At 45.5% G+C, this 27,867-nt stretch overlaps 2 protein-coding genes and 1 long non-coding RNA gene across 4 annotated transcripts in view; 1 reads left to right on the top strand and 2 right to left on the bottom strand.

The window, feature by feature from the left end:
- Positions 1 to 27,867, bottom strand: part of KLHL12 (kelch like family member 12) — a 230,533-nt gene that overhangs the window by 39,996 nt on the left and 162,670 nt on the right. The window lies entirely within an intron of this gene.
- On the bottom strand, positions 11 to 21,628 carry LOC127052511 (tubulin alpha-8 chain). Of its 2 annotated transcripts, none has more exons than XM_050956289.1 (5): positions 21,518 to 21,628; positions 10,120 to 10,342; positions 3,978 to 4,126; positions 1,626 to 2,306; positions 11 to 445 (listed from the first exon to the last, which is right to left on the bottom strand). In XM_050956289.1, the coding sequence occupies exons 1-5, from the start codon at positions 21,518 to 21,520 to the stop codon at positions 152 to 154; spliced, it is 1,350 nt and encodes a 449-aa protein (XP_050812246.1). In that variant the 5' UTR covers positions 21,521 to 21,628; the 3' UTR covers positions 11 to 151. The 2 variants fall into 2 exon arrangements, with proteins under 2 accessions (XP_050812246.1, XP_050812247.1); XM_050956290.1 differs by lacking the exon at positions 21,518 to 21,628 and adding an exon at positions 21,400 to 21,506.
- On the top strand, positions 10,500 to 14,208 carry LOC127052679 (uncharacterized). The gene is made up of 2 exons (XR_007774859.1): positions 10,500 to 10,782; positions 11,948 to 14,208. It is a non-coding gene; the product is annotated as an uncharacterized LOC127052679 (long non-coding RNA).

The raw sequence follows: 27,867 nt of genomic DNA, 5'->3' as shown, positions 1-27,867 counted from the left end.
TAGCAGATGGTCCTGATTAAAAAGGTTTATTCTAAGCAGTTTGGTATGGAATACTAAAAATCAAATGGATTTACATTCATCAGAGGTTTCCCATTTACATTGAGGAAAAAGTAGTAAAATGGGAAAACTTAGCATTTTGCTTCTGTGAAATTTAATATTCCTCGCCTTCATCCTCTCCATCAATTGAGTCTGTGCCCACTTCTTCATAATCCTTTTCAAGTGCAGCCAAGTCTTCCCGAGCCTCTGAGAATTCTCCTTCCTCCATCCCTTCTCCGACATACCAGTGAACAAAGGCACGTTTGGCATACATCAAGTCAAACTTGTGGTCCAGACGGGCCCATGCTTCAGCAATGGCTGTGGTGTTGCTGAGCATGCAGACTGCACGCTGAACTTTGGCTAGATCACCACCAGGAACAACGGTTGGGGGCTGATAATTTATACCAACCTGGAAAAGAGGAGAACACACTTAGTTTTCCTGTAGGGTTTGGTGATGGCTGTGATTAGTTACTTACCACATAGTAAATTTTAATCATAGAATCTCAGAGTTGGAAGGGACCTCAGGAGGTCATCTAGTCCAAGCCCCTGCTCAAAGCAGGACCAATCCCAACTAAATCATCCCAGCAAGGGCTTTGTCAAGCCTGACCTTAAAGAATGCTTTAAGGAGGGAGATTCTGCTACCTCCCTAGGTAACTCATTCCAGTGCTTCACCACTCTCCTACTGAAAAAGTTTTTTCTAATATAGAACCTAAACCTCCCCCACTGTAACTTGAGACCATTACTCCTTGTTCTATCATCCAGTACCACTGAGAACAGTCTAGATCCATCCTCTTTGGAACCCCCTTTCAGGTAGTTGAAAGCAGCTATAAAATCCCCCCTCATTAGTATCTTCTGCAGACTAAATCATCCCAGTTTCCTCAGCCTCTCCTCATAAGTCATGTGCTCCAGCCCCCTAAGCATTTAGTTGCCCTCCGCTGAACTCTTTCCAGTTTTCCACATCCTTCTTGTACTATGGGGCCCAAAACTGGATACAGTACTCCAGATGAGGCCTCACCAGTGCCGAATGAAGGGAAATGATCACGGCCCTCAATCTGTTGGCAATGCCCCTATTTATACAGCCCAAAATGCCGCTAGCCTTCTTGACAAAAAGGGCACACTGACTCTCATCCAGCTTCTCGTTCACCGTAACACCTAGGTGCTTTTCTGCAGAACTGCTGCCTAGCCTTTCTGTCCCTAGTCTGTAGCAGTGCATGGGATTGTTCCTTCTTAAGTGCAGGACTCTGCACTTATCCTTGCTGAACCTCAGATTTCTTTTGGCCCAATCCTCTAATTTGTCTGGGTCCTTCTGTATCCTATCCCTATCCTCCAGCGTATCTACCACTCCTCCCAGTTTAGGGTCATCTGCAAAGTTGCTTAGGGTGCAATCCATGCCATCCTCCAGATCATAAATTTTACTTCATATAACTGTTTGTGTGCAGAGTTCTTTAGACAACTGCAAGCTCCTACTCCTAAGATATTTATAAAGCCCACTAGATACCTACATGACAGTTTTAATACATTTCAATAAGACATTGATATACAACGAGTAAAAAGCCATTGTATAATTATTTAGCAGCTCAGAGACTTGCCTTAAAACCAGTAGGACACCAGTCAACAAATTGGATTGTGCGCTTGGTTTTGATAGCGGCAATAGCAGCATTGACATCCTTGGGAACAACATCACCACGGTACAACATACAACAGGCCATATACTTGCCATGGCGAGGATCACACTTCACCATCTGATTGGATGGCTCAAAGCAAGCATTGGTGATCTCAGACACAGAGAGCTGCTCATGGTAGGCTTTCTCTGCTGAAATAATTGGGGAGTAGGTTACCAATGGGAAGTGAATACGGGGGTAAGGCACCAGATTAGTCTGAAATTCAGTCAGATCCACATTTAAGGCACCATCAAATCGGAGGGAGGCAGTAATGGAAGACACTATCTGACCAATGAGGCGATTGAGGTTGGTGTAGGTAGGGCGTTCAATGTCCAGGTTCCTACGGCAAATGTCGTAGATGGCCTCATTGTCAACCATAAAGGCACAGTCGGAATGCTCCAGAGTGGTATGGGTAGTCAAAATGGAGTTGTATGGCTCAACAACTGCTGTGGAGACCTGGGGTGCAGGATAGATTGCAAATTCTAACTTGGATTTTTTTCCATAGTCAACTGAGAGGCGCTCCATCAGCAGTGAAGTAAAGCCTGAGCCAGTGCCTCCCCCAAAACTGTGGAAAATCAGGAAGCCCTGCAGACCAGTGCACTGGTCAGCCTGAAAGAAAGAAAAAATATTTTACAATGGACAGGTCTGAACATTTAGAATACACTCTTCCCCCCCGCCCCCGCCCCTTCAAGGAGCTCACACATCTGCTCAGCTCTTATGAATTCAAAGATGGGTGAAAACACTTCAAACTCCAGGGGGAAAAAAAATATATTATTGATCCATCAGGGTATTAGCCAGGACAGCCATCCTCCCCGGAAGCTAAAACCAGACAAACCTGCTTATAGCATTCGTGGACATCCATTTACTGAGAGTCCTCGTAGTACAGATCTACCTCACTCTACTTTAGTGGCACCATATTTCCCAAGACTCACTTATGCCCTTTTTCATTTCAGTGAGAGATACAGCTGGATTTGTCAGCTTCTTAGTGTCATTTAAGCAAATTGCCATTCACCCTGCATGCCAGCAGTGTCTAGAATCAGCCAAAAAAGTCAATCCACTTTTATATTTACTATTTATAAACAAGTGTATTTGATGTTCTGGAGAAGATCTAGAACTGACTGCTAGCCTAAGTTCCAGTGTGATTTAAGCCCTGCATATTCTCAGAAAATGTCTTAAGAAGGTTGTTGAATCCAGTGCAGTGAATTGCAACATATTGGACTATTCAAGGAAGCTCTAGTTCAGATCTTTCCCTGAGCTGTTAAAGATTAACACTGCACTTTCTCCTCAAGGGTGCAGGGTCACATACTGGTCAGCAGTGACTCCCAGGACCCACTGACAAGTGTTGACAGTTTGCAAGAGAAAAAAGGAACAAGACAATTTATTGAGTTAGTGTTGTGTGCACTCTCATAGACTTGTTTAGAAAGACTTCCCTGGCACTTCATCCCTAATTTAGATTGAATATTTAGAGCAAGGACTCCAGGGGCTCAAAAAGCAGCTGAGGATACTGTAGGGAGAGACTTTCACCACATATGGCATATTACCAAACCAGAAGGAAATTCTATGCACTGGCAAAAGCATTCTGTATCCATAATATAGACTATGCAAAGCACATATTAACTACCCCTAAAAGGAGCTAGAAAATAAACCTGGACTTCACCTCAGCTAGTTCACCACATGGTGTGTAGACTGAGGGAGCCTGAGAACTCACAGCATGGTCAGTTTCTCTCCCCCTTTGTATCTTTGTTCATATGAAAAAAATTGAAACAATGAAGTTAGAAGGAAACACATTGGAACATGAAGATCAGACTTCAGCCCACAAAAGCAAGCATTCAGGTGTGGAGGCTAAAACGCTGCAGTGGCTGCAGCTAAGGACTGATGCTTCTCATTACTAATACTGCAAACCAGAGTGCTATGTGGATAGGCCTCAGCCCTGGCCTTTGTGAATTTGTCAGACAAACTTGAAACAAACTTTTTGGTTTGATATAAACATACTTTTTAGGCAAGTTGAGGGTGCTGGTTCAATTGCAGTCCAAGAAGAGAGTCACAATGGAATCTTAGATTTTCCTGATTGAAGTAGTCCATTTTCACATGACTGAAGCGAACAGCAGAATTTTACAGCTGCTGGAGACCTCCATAGCTTTTTCATCTATACATGACCCAACAGACTATAGAGCTGAATTCTGAGCCCTCACATCTGAGCACTTAGATTAATTTCCAAACCATGATGCAGAAAGCTCTTTAAAAAGGTACAATCTTCAGTGCAGAAAAACTGGAACTTACCAGCTTCCTGATACGCTCCAGAACAAGGTCAATTATCTCTTTCCCAACTGTGTAATGACCTCGAGCATAATTATTAGCAGCATCCTCCTTGCCAGAGATCAGTTGTTCAGGGTGGAAAAGCTGCTTGTATGTCCCATTTCGTACTTCGTCTGGAAAGGGGATATTGTGCACGAATTTACAGTAAGTTAATTTTGGTTTAGACAAAAAACGTTTTCAAGCTCACGTGCCTCAAATAAGGCACTTAAACCCACCTCTAGACAGTTCAACAAAAATGGCTTCACTTTATAGACGCCATTGCTAGAAGATACCCAGGATGCTTACTAGGTTCAGTGGATGTTTAACATCCAAGACAACCAAGTCACTTATTTAGGTAAGAAATTTGAAATTTTTGGCCTTAATACCATTCTGGTACCAGCAAATATTAAACTATACAAACAACTTATGTTTCATAAATACTTTGCTTTAAAGCAGCAACTCTCCATATTTTATAAACTCCGATTTCTAAAGCCAAAAGGTAGAACAATATGATCATTTAGGCTGATCGCCTGCATAACACAGGCCAGAGACTCTCTTCTACGATTTCTGCAATGGAGAAAGTTCTTTTCCTACTACATAAGCATACATCAAATGTCTAATTCAATCAAGTTACTGGGCTATATTTGGAAAAAACTTCCAATTTCTACTGAAGGATATAGAGAAAAAGAATGGATTTTTAATTATATTCAGGCACCTAAAGGTGCAGAAAGCACCCCAAAAGTACCTAAATGCACAGTGAAGCCAGAAGAGAATTAAGCATGCCCAGGTGCTTTTGAAGATCACTCCAGGTGCTATACCTTTAAGAAAACTGGCCTAAATGATAATTTACCACTTCCTAAAATAATTCCTTCAAAAGGTTGGTTACCAAATGGCTATAAATCTGCATCTTATTCTAATATTCTGTTCCTAGATTAACCTCAGCCATTTAACCATGTGCCTTTGTTACTTTGAAGAATATCTTCTCCCTGTGCAGTTTACTTATCAACCAGGAGCAAGTCATTTCAACTTTGTCCCACTCTTCCTCCCAAAGTTTTCATAGCTCTTTTGAGCTCTTTCCAATTTTTGTACATTGTTTTTAAAATAGGGATCCTACAACTGAACAAAATATTTCAGTAGTTGTCTCACCCATGCTCGCTCTCAATATATCACCTCTATTTCTACTCAATATTCTCTGTCCAGGATGCAGTCCTCAGTCTTTTTTTAAACTAGATGTAAGACCTTGCCTTTGGCAGTATGTAACTGATGTTCAAGATGTGGACTATTCTGCCATTGGCGAGCACATATCCAGTGCACAAGTGACAGAGAATGTTCTAGTAAGGAGTATATTTGGATTGATGCATGCACCCTTCCTTCCTCGTGCACTTCACAAGGGCATGATGGGCAGAATCACCCCAACATCAGTTCTTTCACAAGAGCCAATGACATCAGGACTCCAAAAGTAGGTGGGATGGCATGTGGGTCATGGGTGCTAGCCCATTATTTAAGAACACAGACTAACATGATCTTCCATAATCCCTGGCTGCTTGCACCAATGTGTAGTGCTTTGCTAAAATGTGTAGACAACCAGGTCACTGCTTTTCAAATATCCTGGACTGGCAAGTTTGCTAGAGAGGATACAGAGGTGGACTGGTCTCTTGTGGAGTGGACTTGTACATTGACAGGTTCTTCCCCTGTTGCAGTGGGCTATCCATTTTGGTATCTTGTGTAGATACAGCCCATCCTTTGATTCTCTCTTCGTAAGCCAGAAACAACCGGGGAGACTTCTGGAAGGATTTCGTCCTGTCCACATAGAACAATATGGCTCTGTGCACGTTCAGCAGGTGCAGCCTATACTCCTCTCTGCCAGCATGAGATTTGGGGAAGAACACAGGTAGGTGCGTGACTTCACTGATGTGGATTCTGACACTTTAGGAAGAAATTTAGGATGCAGGGATTCTAGGGCCAGAAAACTTCTGCAAAGTAGTTCTTAGAGTAGATTTCTAGAAAAACATCCAATCTTGATTTAAGGATTGTCAGTGAGGGAGAATCCATCATGACCCTTGGGGTACATAGTAATTAATGATTGGAACAGTCACTGTTAAAAGTTTGCCTCATTTCCAGACTGAATTTGTCTAGTTTCAACTTCCAGCCATTGAATCGTTACAACTTTCTCTGCTGGATTGAAGAGGCCATTATTAAATATTTGTTCCCCATTTAGATACTTACAGACTAATCAAGTTACCCCTTAACTTTCTCTTTGCTCAGCTAAATAGGTTGAGTTTCTTGAGTCTCCAACTGTAGGAATGTTTTCAATCCTTAGCAGCTGTCAAATGCAGAAATAAAGTAACTTTTCTACCCCTGTTCAAGATGCCCATGGTTGTACATCCCAGCAACACAGCCCTTTGGTCACAGTATTACACTGGGACCTCATGTTCAGCTGATTATCCTGGGAAGCAGTGACAAAGAATTTTGGGGTCATTGTGGATAAAGTCCCTCATTCTGCAAGGATGGACCATGTTCTTTCTTCATAGATGGATACATTTAGCCATAGTAAAAACGCACTGTTTGCTTGCACCCTAGATCACTCTGAATCGATGCTCTTTATTCGTTAGTCTCTCAAATTTTGGATCACCTGCAAACGTTGTCAGTGATATTTTCTTTCAGATCATGGATCTAGATGTTAAATAGCTTCCCTCCTCCCTCCCATGGGCTATGAACAGTGGTACAAGTGCCAACAGTTACAAGTTACCATACAACTTTCTAAGCAAGCACATTTATTCTTAAGGTAAAAGCATTACAGAGAAAAACAGATTTAAGCATACTGTAAAAACATATTAGGAGGTGCCCATCCATCTTACAGGGTCCTATCTGGACCAAGTCCTTCTAGCCCTTCTAGTTGGGGCCTCCCCCTTGGACACAAGGTCCTCTCTATTTGCTAACAGAAAGGTGGTCCTAAGATTAAGCTTTTTATATCAAAAGTGTTTTCTGTGTCTGTTGGTCTCTGGACAACCCATGAACCAGTATATGCAAGGCTTCCCAGGGGATATACCTCTCTGGACGGGTTTATAACCCAAGTGATTCAACTTAGTCACTTCTACTGTCTTGTGTTCCTAGAGGTACTGTGGTAATGCTCCATCAAGAGTTGCATAAAATCCCTGATCCACAGCAATTCGTTAGCTTAATACAATATGGTCTTCAAAGATACTACATGGTATTACAATCTCCCCCAGGCCCTTGAAAGTGAACTGGGTCTGAATGGAGATTTTATTAATGTTGCCAGGGTCCTTCCACTAATCTAGAGACTGGAGGACTACCAGAGGGACAGCCAGCCAGCAGACCTAGGACTGCCACGCCTAAAGTCTCTGGAAGCAGACAGTCTTGTGTGCACGGCAAAGAACGTAGGTGCTGCCATAAAACCCAGCAGCTCAAGGCATGATCTTACGTACATCAGCGTTTGGGACTATAGGTGGGGCTAGAGATCATGCACCATCCAGAACCTGTCAAGTGGTAGTTAGGCAATTACTCCATGCACAAGCTATATGGTCCCAATGAATTTTATGTGCCACACAGGTGTTAATGGGGATTTATTCTCATTCACCAGCAGGCCTAGATGTGCAAACAGCTGGAGAACGGACAGGATGTTGACCCAGACCTGAGATTTAGTGGCCATGACCAGCCACTTGCTTAAGCATGAGAACATCTGGATGTCTGTCCTTCCAAGGTAGGCCACCACTGCAAGGCACTTAGTAAACATGAGCAGCACCAGTGAGAGCCCAAAAGGCAAAACTTGGTATTGGTAGTGATTGCTGTGCAACACAAACCTTGGGAAATGCTGGTGCACCAGACATATGATGTGAAAGTACATATCCCTGAGGTCAAGAGTTCTCCTGATATAGGGATGGGACGATTGATGTGAGGGAGACTATCCTGAACTTTCATTTCTTGACATAGGTGTTCAGGCACTTGAGGTTGTTATTTGTCTGAGGCTCCCTGTCTTCTTGGGGATGAAATACCTTAAATAGAACTTCTCTCCTCTCTACTGAGGAAGTACCTCCTCTATAGTGCCCACTGCAAAAAGGGGCTGTATTTCTTTCTAAGCAGGCTCTTTGGAACGGGTCCCTAAGGAGGGACAGGGAAAGGATAGGAACTGAATAGCACAGCTTCTTTGGACCACCTCCCATACCCTACACTAAAGTGATGATGGACCAGGGTTGATGGAAATGAGCCTGATGGCTGCCAAAAGGAAGGGAAGGCAATGATCCTATAATGAATGATATCCTGTCCTCAGGCAGAGTCAAATCTGCTGCCTGGTCGATGTCAAAGCAGGTTGGTGCAACTGAGAGATATTCACAGGGATATTTACTTTGCAGGATGGGTAGTTAAAGCCAAGGGACTTCCTATGGTACCAGCTGGCATGGCTGATTATCGGCAACCTTGGGGGAAGATCTTCTCTCACCCCTCCCCACCCCCACAGCATCCCATAGACCTAACCAAACTGACTATGTAACTACAATGCTGAAATGGAAGTTAAATACTTTTGGTGCCGATCTCTTCATGAACCATAGGCAGCAGAGAAGAAATTGGGTGTTGCAGACTGGTTCAACCCTTTATACCCTTGTGAGCATATAAGACGAAGAACACTTGGACTTCCCCAAAAGACACTGCTAGCTAGAAAATTCTGCGATGTGAGCGCACTGAATGAGCAATCACCAACTGTGGAATATTTATCCAGCTTAACACTTGAACTGGATTGTCCTAGTTACTGTTCAGTCCTACATGTCAGGAGGTCCTGTGTGTGCCTACTGGAGAACATCCTGCCAATCTCACTAGCCAAGGACTAAAAGCTTCCTTTGGAAGCCAAGACCTTCCATCATCTGGAAAAAAAAATCTGTACTCATGGTTTACTGACGTAAAACTCTCCTTCTGCCAAACCACAAGTGCAGGGTACGTTCAGCACAGCACTTGCTATCCCATTTGGCTTTAGCAATTCTAAAATGTATGGTAATGAGATATCACAGAGTTTAATTAAAGCCAGGCGGAAAGTAATATTGGGTTTCATAATTAACTCTGCATGAAGTTGTCTGCTGTTTTTGCATATATTCTGCTTTTAACCCAAAAGTCAAGCCTAAAAAAAAACAAAAACAGAAGAACCCCTGACAAAGCAGCATGAGATTTGAAGAGACAGTTACCTTACTTATTGGTGCAGATCAGTATAACGATTTACCCAACAGGATTTGTAACTTAGTAAGCTGCTTAGTAAGCTGCTATTTAAGAGAAAACTATTTTTTCAAAAAAAGGAAAAAAAAACAGAGGCACCAAATGAAATGGACTTGCTAAGAGATATCTGTGAAGTTTAGAATGTACTGGTTTAAAACACATCTTTGCCAGACTTTTTTGTATTAGCACTGCAAGGCACGTACAAGAACCATGGACTGAAAAGTGAAAGTTAAAAACAGAGGAAGACAGCAAAAGAGGGGTGGGCCTAGGGCAGTGACAAAGTGCATAAGTAATTTTATAAAAAAGAGGCTGGAAGAAGTCAAGAGAGAACAGTAGCTGGAAGATGTTAGCTGAGCTAAAAGGAGGATGCTGACAGGGGAGGAAAGGGGACTGAGAAAGAATTGCAGAAGTGAGACACTAGCAAGTATCATAAGTAGTCAACTCTGTCCTGTTGGTTTCCACAAGTCTGGTTACTGTTAGAAGAAAATAAAATGCAAAGCCATGGAGCACATAGAATATTTTTAATGCACAATAGCAAGGTGCTTAAAGAACTCTCAGGATGTATAGTACCCAGTAAGCCTAAAAACCAAGCTGGTGCCTGTAGAAACTTTGCTGATATATTGTTTCATAGGTAAAAAGTGTTTAATGTCTTTTTTTATTAAAATTGAGGTTCCTTGTCTAGAGACAATGAAAAAGCAGAAAATCTTATGCATTGCTTGGCAGAAGAGTAATGATTACATACTTGGGGTAAGCTTTGTACAGAGAAAATTTAAAGCATTTAGAATATTTAAGGCATCAGAACAGACAGAAGGGAAATGGGACCCTCAGACCAACATTCCAGCCTGTCAGTTGTGCCAGTTCCCATGGCATGTCTCTTACAAATTAATACAACACTGCTAACTGTATTTACCTATCACCGCAGGTTCCAGATCCACAAACACAGCACGGGGGACATGCTTTCCTGCACCAGTCTCGCTGAAGAAGGTATTAAATGAATCATCACCACCACCAATTGTTTTGTCACTTGGCATGGTGCCATTGGGCTGAATGCCATGCTCCAGGCAGTAGAGTTCCCAGCATGCATTGCCAATCTGCACACCAGCTTGGCCAACGTGGACTGAGATGCACTCACGCTGTACAGAGAAAAAAGAAGAAGAAAATTAAGGTTTCTGGCAGGAACAATGGCTTTCTTGACTAGCAAAATAACCAGCACAGACTGCTTGGAACTACCATGCTGCAGAATTATTAAAACTGCACCCATAACATTGGCCTCATTGTATTAGGGTTAGTGACAACTGGAACAGATAACTTAACACAAAACCTTCCTTCAGTCATCTATTTTCATCTAGAAAAACCCTTTGGACATTGTCAAGTAACATTTTATAGGCTCATTCTTCATCTCCTCTCAGAGACCTAAATGTAAAAGTTTCACCTCCTTCCCCAGCAAATTCTGTCCTCTCCCTATTTAAGAAATAGGGATTTTTCCATTGAGTAATTAAAAGGTTAATTGGCCAGCACCAGCCTGTGTCTCATTGGTATTATCCGTGCCAACCCCAGCTCCAGAAGTTATCAGGTGCAGCACCACACCGGAGGGAGCACAATATTTTAAGGAAACTGAGGCGATTTCATTTTTTCTCTTTTAAATTTGTATATATAAGGTCAAAAAACAAGCCTTCCCTATCCCATTAGTCTTAAAAGTACATAAAACAGATCCTAACTGTCACCTCTTCACCATTTCATTTAGGGTACACTCTGAACAAGTTTAAGTTGGGCATCCTGCAAGGAAAGTAACAGTTTGTAAAATGATTCCCCCTAGTGTTGAATTCATAAAAAAAATGTGGAACTTTAGGTTCTGACACAAAGCTATAGGTGCATGCACTGCTTTGTGTGTGCATCTTAGTGTAAGTAGGATTATTTTCTTTTCCTGGTCAGCACTGAAAGATTTCCTACCACTGTCTGAGGCCTGGTCTACACTACGCATTTAAACCGAATTTATCAGCGTTAAACCGATTTAACCCTGCACCCATCCACACAATGAGGCCCTTTATATCAATATAAAGGGCTCTTTAAACTGATTTCTGTACTCCTCCCCGACAAGAAGTAGCGCTGAAATCGGTATTGCCATGTCGGATTACGGTTAGTGTGGCCTCAAATCGATGGTATTGGCCTCCGGGCAGTATCCCACAGTGCACCATTGTGACCACCCTGGAAAGCAATCTCAACTCTGAAGCACTGGCCAGGTAGACAGGAAAATTTTATTTCCTGTTTGCCCAACGTGGAGCTCTGATCAGCATGGGTGGTCATGCAGTCCCAAATCCAAAAAGAGCTCCAGCATGGACCGTACGGGAGATACTGGATCTCATCGCTGTATGGGGAGACAAATCTGTTCTATCACAGCTCCGTTACAGAAGACAAAATGAGAAAGCATTTGAAAAAAACTCTCCAGATTATGATAGACAGAGGCCACAGCACACTGCTGTGACACAAGCGTAACAGAAAGCCAAAGAATCAAATGGATGCTCATGGAGGGAGGGAGGGGGTACTGAGGACACCAGCTATCCCACAGTCCCTGCAGTTTCCTAAATGTAGAAGTTTCACCTCCTTCCCCAGCAAATTCTGTCCTCTCCCTATTTGAGCAATAGGGATTTTTCCACTGAGTAATTAAAAGGTTAATTGGCCAGCACCAGCCTGTGTCTCATTGGTATTATCCGTGCCAACCCAGCTCCAGAAGTTATCAGGTGCAGCACCACCACCGGAGGAAGCACAATATTTTAAGGAAACTGAGGCGATTTCCCTCAGTTAGAGTGTACCCTAAATGAAGGAAGTTGCATTCTTGGCTGAGCTCCCTATGCCTGTAGGGTCAAACATGTTGTCCAGGGTATCTCTCGTCAATTTACTCCCCCTTTCCCCCCTCCCGTGAAAGGTCCTTATGCATGAGATGATTCAATTCAAAATCCTCTGCAAGGACACCGGGTGACCCTTCGTCCGATCCACTGTAGCAACTGAAGAGTTAGGTCGATATTTGGAAAGGCTTGGTACGTTCTAAGTAGAAAGCCAAAGCTCTCCAGATGAGCAGGGTATGAAGATGCCTCTCCTCACTGGTCTTGTGCGGTTTGGGACAGGATAAGGAAGATGTCCTGGTCATATGGAACGTGGAGACCACCTTTGGCAGGAAGGCTGGGTGAGGCTGCAACTGAAACTTATCTTTGTAGAACACCATGTACAGAGGTTCTGAGATCAAGACATTAATTTCAGAGACCTGTCTCGCCGATGTCACTGCCACCAGAAACGTGACCTTCCATGACAGGTGGAAGAGGGAGCAGGAACCCAGTGGCTCAAAGGATGGGCTGGTGAGCCTAGAGAGGACCAAGTTAAGATCCCACTGCAGGACAGGAGTCTGTACCTGCAGGAAGAGTGTCGACCCCTCAAGAATCTGACTATCATGTCGTGGGGAAAAACACCATCTGTCCTTAGATCAGCAGGTGAAAAGCAGAATGGCCACTAGATGAACTCTAATGGAAGAGTGTGCCAGGCCCTGGTTCCTCAAAGGGAGCAGGTAGTCCCGGGCAGCCTGTATGGAAGAATGCAAGGGACAGATGCCATGCTTGGATGCCCAGTGGGAAAACCCTGTCCACTTGGCCAGGTATGTCAGTCTGGTTAAGGTCTTCCTACTCCCCAGGAGGACCTGTTAGGCTCTTTCCGAACAAGTCCGTTCCTCCAGGTTCAGCCATGCAGCATCCACACCAAGAGGTGGAGGGGCTTGAGATGGGAGGTAGGAGCCGGCCACAGTCCTGTGATAGCAAATCTGGGCGGTTGGGCAGGGGCCGCTGACAAGCCCATAAGCGTGCCAAACCAATGTTGGTGAGGCCACGCCAGGGCGATCACGACAATCTTCACTTTGTCTCTCTTGATCTTGGCCAGGTCCTGCCGATAAGTGGAATCGGATAGAACGTGTACATCAGGCTCCCTGACCATGAGAGGAGGAAGGCATGGGAGAGGAGATCTTGCTGAGAGCACAATCAGTGGCATTTCCTATTCTGTCTGGTAGCGAACAAATCCGCTTGGGGAGTTCCCCACCTTTGAAAGATGATGCATGCTACCTCTGAATGGAATGACCACTCATGGTAAGAGGAGAAGTCCATGCTGAGCTGGTCTGCCAGCATATTCTTGACACTGGGAAGGTGGCAAGCTTCTAGGTGGATTTTGTGGCTGATGCAGAAGTCCCATAGACGGACTGCCTCTTGACAGAGAGTCAACGAGCACGCTCCACCTTGCCTGTTGATGTAGAGCATCGAGGCTGTGTTGTCTGTCAGGACTCTTTCCACCTTGCCCAACAGGTGCGGCAGGAAGACTCTGCATGCCAGCTGGACTGCTTGGAGCTCTGGGTAGCAGAGTCAGGCAAGTGATGGGTTGGCCTGCCCTGGATGGTAAGTGGGGGGTCATGGCCCACCAAGGCCCACCCATGGCTATGCCCTTGGCACAGTGTCTCTTTTCTGATTAAAAAAAAAAAAAAAAAAAAAAAAAAAAGATGTTGCCATCCCAGCTCTTCATTCATGGCCTGCCATACCATTTCCACACCCAGATGTGACCCTCAGACCAAAAAGTTTGCCCATCCCAGCTTAAAGCATAGAGCATGCCCTGACCCCCAACTGGGTCCCGTTCAGGACTAATAAAAAGTTTGAGAACTACTACTATGGGTAACTAAGAAAACTACTAACTACATATAACTATTTTACAGAATTTCAAAGTTCGCAACAGAGAAGGAATCAATGCTAGCTGAAGCAGCAGAGGTTCCAGCACTGTCACTGGCAGCAAAAAGGAAGTGAAGGGGTTGGGGGAGGGGAGAAGCTGGCAGCATCCTTTATACCATGCCATGTGGGCACTACTCCAGAGGGTCCCAGAGCTGATCCCCTACTGATGCTGCTGAGGAAAACACTTCCACCACGGGTGCATGTGGTAAGCGCACACACCTAATATGGAATGGACATGAGCAAGCACTCTAAGAAAAATCATGGCTTCTGGCTGCTCTCTGAACTTAGAGACAGTATGACAACACACTCCCTCCTCCAACCACCACACTCCCTCCCACCCTATACACTCTCTCACTCCCCCAAAAACACACTGTTGCTGTCTCTCCCACACACTCTGTCACACTCTTCCTCCCACCCACCCCCTTTCAGTTGAAAAGCATCTGGAATCCTAATAGGATCCCTAGTAGGATGGAATGATGGGACTGAGAAACCTGCATCATGTGATGCTGTACCTGTCCCATGTGTAGGGCCCTACCAAATTCACAGCCATGAAAAATGCATCTTGGACCACTGAAATCTAGTCTTGTGTGTGCTTTTACCCTATACTGTACAGATTTCACAGCGGAGACCAGCGTTTTTCAAACTGGGATCCTGACCCAAAAGAGGGCTGCAGGGACAAGGGATGCAAGGTTATTGTAGGGGGCAGTTATTGTATTGCCACCTTTACTTTTGTGCTCCCTTCAGAGCTGGCTGGCCAGAAAGCAGTCGCTGCTGGCCAAGGGCCCAGCTCTGAAGGCAGCAGCGCAGAAGTAAGGGTGGCAATACCATACCACGCCATCCTTACTTCTGTGCTGCTGCTAGCAGCAGTGCTGCTTTTGGAGCTGTGCGCCTGGCCAGTAGCTGCAACTCTCTGGCCACCCATCTCTGAAGGCAGCACTGCCAGCAGCAATGCAGAAGTAAGGGTGGCAATACCACAACCCCCCTACAATAATCTTGCAACCCCTCCACAGCCCCCTTTTGGGCCAGGACCTCTACAGTTACAACACTCAAATTTCAGATTTAAATATCAGAAATCATGAAATTTACAATTTTAAAAATCATGACTGTGAAACTGACCAAAATGAACTATGAATTTGGTAGAGCCCTACCCATGAAGCATTGCAAACCCTTCCCAAAGCACCCTGTGGCCAGGTGCACAGTGGGATAGCTACCCACAATGTACTTCTGTGTTGATGCAAGAGCTGCTAGCGTGGATGTGCTCTGCTGACACAAGGAACAGCATGGAAATGAAACAGTGATTTAATTAGTGGTGGCTGTATGCTGGCATAACTTGCATCAACAAAACTCTGCAGTTTAGACAAGGCCTTAGGCACCAAAATAAGTGGCCTCAATCTGCTGGATCCTCAGCACTTTAGAAAGTGAAATAAGGCCACTTACTGAGGTACTTAAATATGGACTTGACAGTGTCCTACTATTAGGTACCCATCACAAACCTCTGTTTTAATATTCACACCCACAGCTTCATTATGTAGAATTATGGCTATGGTACTCAGTGCTCCTCCATTCTCCTCATGCTCCTCCAGAAACAAGCAAGTGTTGGAAAATCAAGATGACAGTTCCCACATAACCTTAATTCTGCTGTCTTTCATCTCAGCTTTAAGGCATCCACCTATGGAGATGACTGTCTCTTACTCCTCCCTCAGTCTGTTCTAGCCAGCATCAAGGACTCCCTAGATTACTGGTCAGAGAACAATGAGGGTCACTGGACTGTACCGAATAGGAGGACTGTCTGGAGCTGCACTAGGCACAGAATGACAGGTTTGGTTAAGGAAAGGTAAGGTGCTGTTATATTTTGAGTTCCTAGTGCCATCCCCATGGGAAGGAATATCTTTGTATCCACAGACGAAAACACTTTACGGAGAGGTTAGTATCATTACCCCCATTTTCCCAATTGGTAACACTGGTCTACAATTTTTGAGAAGTCGTCTGCTTCAGAGATAAAATGTGCTATTTATTATGTATTTTGATGTGCTGAATTCAAATGTGATAATTAAAACAACTGATTGGCTGCTGTTTAAGATATTTAAGTTTTTACATTTTATGTCTATGTACATTGTGTAGATAATAGAGTTTTAATCATAAATTGTAAACCTAGGTCTTTTCATGTGTTTATGGTTGCTTTACATGATAATATTTCACCTGTCCTGTTTATGTAACACTTTAAAAATCAGCAAAAGGGTTATAGAAATAAAATTTATTATGAAACAAAAGGCAAAAAACTATTATGTACATAGTTTAGTTCTATTCAGTGTCTACTTGGCGCTTCTTGGCTTGTCTCTTGTATTCATTAAATGGAGCATCTCTTGTCACTGTCCAGCAATAGTCTGCAAGCATTGACGGGCTCCATTTGCCCTGATAGCCTGCCAGGAGATTCCACTGCTGTAGTCTGGAGCCCAACAGCTCTGCCTTACTCTTGGGTAGTTCCAAATCCCTGACAAGGTCATTCAGTTCACCTTGTGTTATGAGGTGCGGTTCAGAAGAGGAGGATGGGAGAAAATGGAGGTCCTGTGACATTGATGATTCAGGACCAGAAGTTTCATCCTCTTCCTCGTCTGACTCAAGTGAGAATGATTCTGGTGCATCAGGAACCAGCAGTCCTTCTCCGTGGGGTACTGGGTGTATAGCTGATGGAATGTTTGGATAATGCACAGTCCACTTTTTCTTCTTTGACACACCTTTCCCAACTGGAGGCACCATGCAAAAGTAATAATTGCTGGTATGATCTGTTGGCTCGCTCCAAATCATTGGCACTGCAAAAGGCATAGATTTCCTTTTCCTGTTCAACCACTGGCCAAGATTTGTTGCACAAGTGTTGCAGCATATGTGTGGGGCCCACCTCTTGTCCTGATCTCCAATTTTGCAGCCAAAACAAAGGTGATAGGCTTTCTTAACCATAGTGGTTATACTGCGCTTTTGTGATGCAAAAGTCACTTCACCACAAACATAACTTCTGCTATCTGCACTGTTCACACTAGTATGAGGCATCTCTGCTCACTTTGGCTAAACAGAAATGTGTCCCTTTGCAAAAATCAAACACTGACAAATAAGAGAGCACGACACTGTATGATTTCTAGAGCTGATATAGGGCAATTTGTTCAGCAGAGTGATGTAAGCTTCGTTAGGATTGCATCATCCATGACTTATAGGAATAACATGATGCAATTCATATCATGGATGACACAATACCAGCTTCAGATTGCATCATTCATTGTTCTGCCTCAAAAGCAAGTACTGTCCAAACCCAGTCATGGATTTATTCATAGATCCAGTCAAAGATGTATTTTAGTCATTTCTGGTTTAAATTGAGATCCCTTCCCTTTATAACTCACTTATCCTCTGCCACTCCCAAGTCAAGGGTCGTATATAGTGACCCAATAGCATATCTTGAAAACTAGAGCCAATCAACAATTTTAAGCATCATTTTCGTTCTCAGTGACCCAGAATCAGTAAAGTTGGACTATGTTTATTTCAGAAGCATTTTGGCTTTAGAGCAGTGTAACCACTGGCATAGAGTGAAGGGACTTTCTCAAGGTCACCCAAACTAGTAGCAGAGTTCAGAACAGAACCAAGGGTCTGAGTCCCAGTCCAGGGCCCTATCCACAAGACTACACTGCCACCTACTTCACACACAGCCAGTATCGCCTTAGGTGGTCCTTCTACAATCAGAACCTTACCAAGCAATTCCATGCTTAACATTGACATTTCTTTAAGAACTGCTACCCCTCTACTGTAATCATTTCTGTTACTTAAGACTTTTTCTTGGACATTGAGTTAAGCATGCATTTCCTCATTTTTCTGAGTTTGTATTTAAGAATTAAACTCTCCCATTCCAGAAAGGCACAAGAAACACAGGATAGTGTTGAGCCCTAACAACCATAACTCCATGTTGATTCACCTGCAAAAATCCCCATCAATTCTTGTTTTGAGAAAGTGGGACAGTTGAAGGGATGGTGGGAAGGGGTGCTATTACTTCTCAGCACTCAGTAAGGAGGGCTATCCCCAAATCAAGGCTTAGTGCAGGGTCTCCTCTTCCTTCCAGGGGCAGGAGACAAAGGGTGCTTCATAACCCTTCCCAAACACTGGGGACTGAGCTCAAGAGTTTGATACCTGCAATCCTGAGGACCACCATGCCTGGGGTGTGCTCTGGGAAGATCATCATTCTCTGCTCCCCACCCTCAGCAGCATGTGTCACCAGACCAGCTGGTTTTTAGCTCCCCTTCTCTCATCTGAAGAATGTGTGCATGCCTCAGAAGGGTCCTTATGGCAGGGAGAATTGCATGGTTCCCATTTCCCCTGCCATTCATAAGGTTCACAGGCGGTGTCAAAATAGAACAGCACTGGCCCGTAGATCAGCCCAGTCTTCCCCAGGTGCCCTCTCAAAGCATAGAGTGCAAGTGCGACAACCCAGCCCAAAACATTACCTCCTGAATTCTGAGCAAGGCAATATAGGTCAATCAGGCCCTAAAAAGCCAAAATAGCCCACAGATGAGAACACTAAGGCACAAAGATTAAGCAAATTGGACAAGGCCATACAGGGAGGCAAAAATAGAACCCAAGTTTCCTGAGTCCTAGGCCAGTGCATTAACCACAGAACCATCAGTCCTCCAATACCTCTTGCCCATTGAAAAGGGTTCTCTGCTCAAACCCCAGACAGGGGGGAAAACAAAAAATTGCACAGGGATCAGTACAGCTTAAAATTCCTGGCTCCTAGATCATTCCCTTCTCCATAGCACCATCTTTTATTCCTTCTGCAGTCCCTGCTTCACACACAGCCATTGCACTGACACTCTATGGCCTTGTCTACACTACAAAATTAAGACTTCTTACTGCGTTCATTTCTGTTGGCGGTGCACATCCTCCCCAGGAGCATTTCCACCAACTTAACTGTATGGGGTATTGTGGGACCCTGACAGCTGGAGCCCTCCCTCCCCGCTCACAGCCAAAAGACAAAGCAAGTAACAGTGTCTATATATAGACACTGTGTCAGCCTAACTATGTTGACCTAAGCACTACACCTCTTTGTGGAAGTGGCGTTATTAGGTCAGCATAAATGACTTACATTGGCAGGGGCAATGCTGTAGTGTAGACAGACTTAAATTGATGCAGGCTGCCTTGCAGCAACCTAACTCTGTGGGGCAGACCAAGTCTTTAAGACAGACTTAAGTCTGAATCCCAGCTCTGCCTGTTCTGACCTTGTGCAACCTCTCATTTTAGCTGCAAACTAATAAGACTAGCAAAAGAGCACAGAATTATTAACAGGCATCAGCAGATCAAGAGACCTGCATGAGTCTGGGTTCAAGACGAGCAGCTCTACCAACAGGCATAGGGTACTTTGTGGGTACTCATTCACTCGGCCTTCCACTATGAGCCTGCTCTCAGCTGGGATTCCTTCAAGCAAACATCGTGTGCAGTACTGTCAACCTCAAGCACAAAAAAAATTCACGATTTTTAAAACTGTGTAAGAGTTTGTGTCCCATGAAGGCTCAAACCAGAAAGCAAATAAACAGACACATTCTCAAGCGCATCATGCATTAAAAAAAAATCTAAGCCTCACATGTACTGGAGCTTTAAGATAAATATCAAGTCACAAGTCAGAAATAGCATATATGGCCAGCAGCCATCTTCCAGTCCAAGTCCCTGCAAAGCACTGTTCGGCCAAGAACTGCTCACTCCACAAAAATCAAACAAATAAAAAGTTATCTGGTTTGTTTATTTGGGGAGCTGGACCCTTTGGGGCTGGATTTGCAAAACAGCTCTTTTGTGACACTCATGGTTAGATTCTCAGAAGTGCTCAGTGGCCAACATTAAGAGACCAGATTTTTCAGGTGAGCTCATCAGTACCCAAACAGGAGTTGAGCACTTCTGAAAGCTCCAACCTAGATCAGTGACAGGCGGTCCAGGACTAAGATTTGCATGGAACCTCCTTAATTTGCTCTCAATCTATGCAGTGTTATAGGAACTGCTTTTTGGGGGCACTTGTATCTCAGAAACTTCTTGGCCGAATTTGCCTTACACTCATCCTTGAGGTGGCACAGCAATTTTCCAGGCACTCTATCTAGGCATATGCATTTTATAGCACAGAATTTTAACAAACTGGAAAAGCTTTCTTCTTCCTAGGACTCACCTATCATACTGATGCCTGAATGTACTAGCTGTGCTCAGGTTGGTCTGTAGAAATACATACTTGGACTAAGTGGGGAAAAAGCAGATTCCTGTAGCACGGACACTACTGTCCATTGATTTCACTGCCTGTTATTATGCGATCCATGTAAAGGGACAAACTTCAAGCATCTGCTGAAGTGAAAAGTGCGAGATTCATTTTCAAGAGCAGTAGCTTCAGTGATCTCATATTTGGAATAAAAGCAGCACAGGCTAGACAGTTTAAACATTTGTATAAAACTGCAGTACCTGAATTCTTAGTCTTGGTAGTCTAACTCAGACCTATTCATTTTATAACTAGCTTGAAAACAGACTTTAACAGCACAAGTATGCTTATCAGAAAAAAAATCATCATCATCATCATCTTGGAGTTTTACAGGTTCCCTTAAGATACATGAGCCCTAATACACATCCATAATGTTAAAAATCTAGCATCCAAATTGCCATCTTAGACTTTGTCAAGCTCTTTTGAAGAACTGTATCCTAAGCAAAACACTTTTGTAAAGCTGCGTTTTGTTATGCTGCATGTCCTGTGGCAGAAATAAAGGACAGAAAGCTCTCTGAAGAAATCTTACAGGAAAGCGCTCAAGCCAACTCAGCATGAAAAGATTTCTATGTAAAAGTGAAGATATAGCCTCAGAAGTCACCCAAAGTTTCAATGGCACACTGCCGGGAAGTGCAGTTGTGTAATCATCACTTGAAATTATCTCTAGCCCAATCAGCTCTGTGCAGATTAATTAGAGTTTTTTTAATAAGCCAGCACTTCACCATTTTGTCTGTAGTGAGATGCCGCAGTGGGGATCAGGAAGGGGTGGATGAGGGGCAGCCATGTTCTTTGGAAAGCAACCACCATTTTGAACCACGGCTTCTTTGAAACCTTGTTAGTTCGCACAGGAGAAGGGATCAGCATGTGCGGCCACCACTGAAAGCTCCGTCTGCAGGATGCTGGCAGGGAGGTGAGCTACTAAGAGGAGAAATCAGCTTCCCCACATACACTCCTTGTACTAGCCCTAGGATCAAGGCCCCACGGTGCTGGGCCCCGTAGCCACCCCATCCCCAAGCGCTCAATCTCAGGAGCGGCGCACTCCTCCACACGCACTTTTCCTCCCTTCCCCCGGCACATCGCTGACTTGCACCAGCGGCCCCGCGAAGAGGGAGCCCGGTCCCCGGTCCCCGGCCCAGACACGCCCCGCTAAGCGACCCGGGTCCGCGCTACGCACGTGGCAACAGCGCCGCACAGGCCTCCCGGACCCTGGGGACCTCTGCCAAGCTCCAGGACCCGGCCCCAGCGGCGCTGCCACGCACGACAGACCCCTGCCGCCCCCGCGCTCCCCTGACCATGTCTCCGGCTGACGGGCGGGGCGTCCGGTGGCAGCAGACGCGCAACGGGTCTGAGTTGCACCACAAAAGCAGGAGTAGACACCCCGGGACTCATGTTATATAGGGAGCCCCCCCCCCCCGGCCTCCATTGCCCCCTCGCTCCCCATTGGCCAGCGCCGGCACCGCGCCTTTCCTCCCCGGAACTCTATTGGGCACCGAGTGCAGGGCTGCCCCTCCTCGTCTGCCATTGGACAGTGAGTACGAATTTGGGCTTGGCGGAGCCAGCCACTGGGCCGTTCGTACCGGGCCGGGCCTGAGCTCTGCTCCCGCCAAAGAGCCGGGGGAGGTGTGAGCGGCGGTGCCCTCCCCCACTCCCCGTCTGTGCTAGAGGCGGAACGACGCGGGTCGGGGCCCCCAGTTGAGCGGCTTGTTGCGCTGCCTGCAGCCTCCGGCCTGGTCGAGCGGTGCCCCCGACCCGTTGTGCAGGGGCATCTGCGCACTCACTCAGCGTGTAGCCAGCTGCGTCCCTGTGGCAGCGCAGCCCCGCCTGGACACCTGCTGACACCCCCTCTCCCCACTCCGGGCACTCTGCTAGCACCGGAGTGTGCAAAAGGGGGAGATTGCGTCCCTGGCAGGGCCCCTCTCGGGGAGTGAGCTGGGACCTAGGCTGAAATCACAGATCAGGGTTGAAAGAAGCAACTGACTTCACTAGTTCCAGAGTGGTAGCTGGGTTAGTCTGTATCAGCAAAAAGAATGAGTCTTACAGGGTGACCAGATCACAACACTAAAATATGAGGACACATTAGGGCACCATGAGCCCTGCCCACAGTCCACCCTCACTGTTCCCAGGCTCCTTCTCTACTCTTCTCCAGGTCCTGCCCCCTCCCAGCAGTAATTCCAAACCATAATTGCTTTAAGTGATGGGACCATGTGGAAAATAGGTCAGAAAACCAGGACCAGGGATTATTCCAGGACTCTAGTTGTCTGGCCTTTTCTACTGCTTTTTCGATGGCTGCAACATTCTGCTCTATGGCCCAAGTGGTATCATTTATATACACACAGCATTTTTTCTTGTGCAATGAGTGCACCACAACACCCTCCTTCCCCCGCTTTCAGCTTCCAGCACAACTATTAACCTTAAACTTTCATTTTCATTCAATTTTGTATTTCTGATTCTAAATCAAATGGCTCAGCCTTTGGCGTTTTGGTTGAAGGTAATGACAATGCATAGTTAGTATGAACATGAAAGGTACTATTATTATTACACTCTTTACAACAACAACATAATCCTAGGCTAAATAATAATAATAATAAAAGCATTAACATCCTCATTGTAATAATACAGGGTTGTTGTATAACCTTAGTCACAAAACACAATATATCATACTTAGTACATAAAGTAGACACTCTGTAGGTGGTATGAAAAGCATGCTTTTCAATCTGATATATATTTTGGAGCATATGAATTTTCCCTTGTAATTCAGAAATTTTCTGGACCTCTAGTAGGAGTGAAAGCAAATTTCGAACCAATTAGGTACTAAGGCAATCCGGTTAAAAAGTATCTAAAACTTAAGGGCTGATTGTAAAATTTTATCTGCAGGCCAAAAAATAATATTATTGCCTGCAGCAGTGGTGAGATTAAAATGTATGTCTTGCAATGTGATGGCCTTAACATACACACAGCTATTATTTGCTTGGAAAAGCAGGTGTCCTGTCGGTACTTCCTTGTCCCTTACATTCCCAACAAACATTGTCATGAACAGTGACAACTTCCTTGGGCTTCAGTTTGCGTACACACTGGAGCTGTGGGGGTTCTAATGGCCAGAGTGTCCATTGACTTCCTGTAAAAGCAGCAAAGAATCCTGTGGCACCTTATAGACTAACAGACGTTTTGGAGCATGAGCTTTCGTGGGTGAATACCCACTTTGTTGGATGCATCCACTTCAACGAAGTGGGTATTCACCCACGAAAGCTCATGCTCCAAAATGTCTGTTAGTCTATAAGGTGCCACAGGATTCTTTGCTGCTTTTACAGATCCAGACTAACATGGCTACTCTTCTGATACATCGACTTCCTATCCGTATCCAAATGTCGAGTGTTATTCCAGGAGCACTGACTATAAATCGGTTAGGCATACCAGGTAGTTTAATTTCCCAAATGTCTTAGTGAATTACCCAATACCAGATGCATCCTTCCCACGGACCCAGCAGGATTCGGTATGTGGGAGCCCCCACCCCTCCAATGGGTCCATATGCTTGGGAGGAGCATTGCAAATGTCTGCACTTCCACCCAGAAAATCTCCAAGTATGTATCCAGGGCCATAGATCAGATCAGGGGACGGCAACCTTACAGAAGTGGTGTGCTGAGTCTTCATTTATTCACTCTAATTTAAGGTTTCGCGTGCCGGCAATACATTTTAACATTTTTAGAAGGTCTCTCTCTATATTATATAAATAACCTATTGTTGTATTTAAAGTAAATAAGGTTTTAAAAATATTTAAGAAGCTTAATTTAAAATAAAATAAAAATGCCTATCTTATCAGTTTAGTGGGATCCTTTTCCTTGCTGAGTTTTCCAATGTGTGCCATAGCAGGGAGTGGCTGAGGTCAGGAGCAGAGCCCCAGGCTGGCTGCCAGTACCCCAGGCCAGCAGTGGGCTGAGCGGGGCCGGAAGTCTGGACACCGGCTGGCAGCGGGGCTAGCAGATGGAACCCCAGACCGGCAGCGGGCTGAGCCTCTCAGCCTGCCACTGGCCCTGCTCAGTCCACTGCTGGTCTGGGGTTCCGACAGGGGTAAAAGTAACTTAAATTTCTTACAGGTACTGTCGTATTACAACCTGCCTCAGGGGGGAGGAGCTCAGGGGCTGGGATGTGTGGGGGAGAACACTCAGAGCAGGGAGGTTGGGGTGCAGGGGGAGGGGAAGTGGATGGTGCAGGAGTCACGGCTGGGAGCACAGAGGGTGTAGTAGTCAGGGTTGGGTGGGTGAGGGGTTCAGGGCAGGAGGTTGGGGGGCGTAAGGGGAAGTCCCGTGGGGGACGGGGACTTGGGGCTGGCCTGGGACAGTCCCGGTTGCGGCCGGGTTGCCTAGATGGTGGATAGGTCCCTGCCCCACGCTGTTCCTGTTTCTGCCAAGGGAGCTGTGGGCCAGCCGTGTGGGGGCAATGCATCTGCAGGCAAATGGGGGGCAGCAGCAGAAGACCAGGGCTGGCTCCAGGCACCAGCCCAGCAAGCAGGTGCTTGGGGCGGCCAATGGATGGGGGGACATGTCCGGCTCTTCAGCAGCGGGTCCCTAGCTGAGGGAAGGACCAGCCGCCAAAGACTGAAGCAGTGGCGGCAGAGCTGCCGCAGATCACGATTGCGGCTTTTTTTTTTTTTTTTTTTTTGCTGCTCTGGGCGGCAAAAATGCTGGAGCCGGACCTGCAAAAGACCCTCTGGCCTGCCACTCCCTTCCCTCAGGGGCCGCAGGGACGGCACGTTCCTGCAGTGCCCTGGTGTCCAGCCACAGTGTCGAGAGAGGGACAGCAGGGCAGGCTGGGACGCAGACACCTCCACCGCGCCTCCTGCCGGCCCCTTTCACTTGCCTGACTGCTTGCTGCTTTGGCCGCCAGCGCCAGCCTGGGAGTGCGCCACGCACTGCACCTCAGCATCGGCCGGCTCTGGGTTCCGGCTGGGTTTTGGTTCCAGCTGCTGGCCCCTTGCCAGCCGGAGTCTCAGCGTCTGGCCTGCTCAGCCCACTGCCAGCCTGCAGTTCCATTCACCCAGGCTGGCGGCGGGCTGAGTGGGGCCAGCGGCCAGGACCTTGGCGTGCCATTAAAAATTGGCTCGCGTGCCACCTTTGGCACACGTGCTATAGGTTGCCGACCCCTGGATCAGATGATACTCCTGAAGTATCTGTAAGGACAGTGGGCCAAGTCTGATACTTAAGATCACTCCAAATGGCCATTAGCTGGTCATTCAAGAAATCCTGAATTTCTGAACATGCCAGATCCCACTACCATGCTAGCCTCAGTGATATTTAGCACCATTGTTGTCAGCAGTTTTTGGGTCATTGAACTAAGGGCAGAAATAACATGCAGTTCACCAACTCCAGCCTGTACCTGAGTTAACTGTGCTCCAGTAATAAGACCTGTGGCCCTTTCTAATTGTCCTAATTTTTCTTGATGTTGTTGGCCTTTGTAAATATTCCAAATTGCAGCTGTGCTGTTGGCACTATCCCATAAGTGTCTGGTCACATCCCTCTTTCTTCTAGAGGAAATCCAGGCCCTTTGCTGTGCTAACCTAATGGCAGCCCCTTTCGAGCAATTAGGGTATGTGGAGGTGACTTGGAAGCTGGATAAGGGCAGCGTGAATTTTATAGTTCATTGATATCCTAACACATCCCTCTTTGGTGAAGTACCATACCACACCTGTTGACTAAACACTTATGTACTTCTGTGAGGTATTAACATTAATAGCATAGGAAGGGGTATATTGCAATATGGTGCAGGTTAAATTATTAGTTACTGGAATTATTTCAGTACAGGTAAAACTTCCAGTGGCAGAACAAACTCTTTGGGTATACATTTGATTATTCACTAATTGGGTGACCAAACAGTAAGGGCCTCTTTTATCTACAGTACTGCAAATTCCAGGAATGGCCATCCTATCTACCTCATCATAGAACCCATCTATCTTAATTTCTGATTCCTGGGGCTCATTTGTAGTGATATTATATATTTCTATTTCCACTGACCCATTTGTTTTTCACTCAATTGTTCACTCATATGAACTATTCTGAACTTTGAAAAATAACTTTCTGAACAAAATTTTAGTAAATTACTAAGATGTGAAGGCCTGGGCCATTGGATTTCAGTAGAATATACAATATTATCTGTATTCGGGTAAATTTCAGGAGTGGTGGCAGAGGAAGAGGGGATGGTGGGGTTAATGTTTGTAGCAGCAAGGCGTTTTTGGTATTTATGCTCTGGAAGTCAATTAGGGAGGGCAGTACATCTTGATGGTACTTGCCTGAAAACACAGGGTGCAGCCTGTGGAATAAACCCCAAGACCCAATCAATACCACATCCTCAAGCATGGGTCCCACACTTTCCTCCCTGCCAATGTACAATACTCCGTTTCCTCCACCAGGGCCAACTTTTAATGTCCTTTGTTGTCAGGAATTCTTGGACCTTGGGGGTTTCAGTAGTGCAAGTGTTCTTTCTTCTCTTTTGGAAGAGTCGTGGTTTAGCATTATACGGGGGAGAAGTTACTAGCACATGACCCTGTAATGATTTGAGTCTTCTAGCAAAATCAAAATGCATGGTAGTTCTGTCAGTGGACAAGGGAGAGATTACTAGCACTTCACCTTGTCCTTTTCTTCTGCTGTCCAGAAGGAACAGCAGCACCAGAAGGAGTGATAGCCCGCTTATCTATCAATCAAATAGCCACCTTGTGGCAGAAGAGCCTTTTTGCAGTGCGAAGTATGGGTCCAGGCAGTCAGACCTTGGCACTTCACAGCAGTGTTGGTAGTTAACAGGATTTGGTACGGGCCTTTCCAGTGTGGGGCCAAGGTGGTCTTTCGCTGATGGACCTTAATGTAGACCTTGTCTCCTGGTTCCAGCAAATGGCAGAGTTGCTCAGGATCCTTGAGTAGTGCTTCTTTCACTTGTGTATAAAGAGACCTGACACATTTCATTAGTGCCTGGTGTTGGGTGACGTTAAGGGCGTTGCAAACCTGTTGAATGATCCAGTCTGTGAAATGGGTGCCTTGGTCACCGTTGATAGAGTAGGTTAGACAAAACCGGGGAATAAAGTCTTTTAACATCTTTTAGCCACTGTGATGGAATTGGCCCTGGCACAAGGGTAGGCCTCTATCCATCCGGAATACATACAAACACAAACAAAGACATATTTATAAGAGCAACATTTTGGCATATTGATAAAATCAATCCAGATATTCACAAAAGATCCCCAAGGGGTGAGGTGTGCAGCTGGTTTAGTTCATATTGGTCTGCCACTGTTGTGGACTAGGCAGATAGGACAGGAGTTACAGTACTGCTGAGCCATTATGGAAAAATTTGGGGCGTACCAATGTTGCAGTACTGATGCTATCATCTCCCCTTTGGTCACATGCGCCATTCCATGGGACACGCAAGCAAGATAGGGGAGCAAGACCTTGGGCACCACCAAGCGGCCATCTAGGGAGTGCCGCAAGGCATCAGGATGTAAAGAACAATCACCCCACCTCCATCAGTCCTTCTCACGCTCGGAGGCCAAATCTTGCATGAGAGCTAAATCTTGGAGGGTGTTAGGCATGGAGGGGGACTGTGAAATAAAGAAAACAGTATTAAATGAAGCCAGAGACCCGGAAAGGGCCACCTGTTTGCCAGT

This window comes from Gopherus flavomarginatus, chromosome 5, assembly GCF_025201925.1.
Source record: "Gopherus flavomarginatus isolate rGopFla2 chromosome 5, rGopFla2.mat.asm, whole genome shotgun sequence".
Taxonomy (NCBI): Eukaryota; Metazoa; Chordata; order Testudines; family Testudinidae; genus Gopherus; species Gopherus flavomarginatus.
This window is presented reverse-complemented; position numbering and strand designations above follow the sequence as displayed.

Excerpts from the sequence above, each read along its gene's own strand:
- LOC127052511 (XM_050956289.1), bottom strand. Across the intron at positions 4,127-10,119 it reads TCTGGAACCTGCGGTGATAG|ACGAAGTACGAAATGGGACA; the intron begins GTAAATACAGTT and ends TCCCCTTTCCAG. Across the intron at positions 446-1,625 it reads GGTGTCCTACTGGTTTTAAG|GTTGGTATAAATTATCAGCC; the intron begins GCAAGTCTCTGA and ends CCTCTTTTCCAG.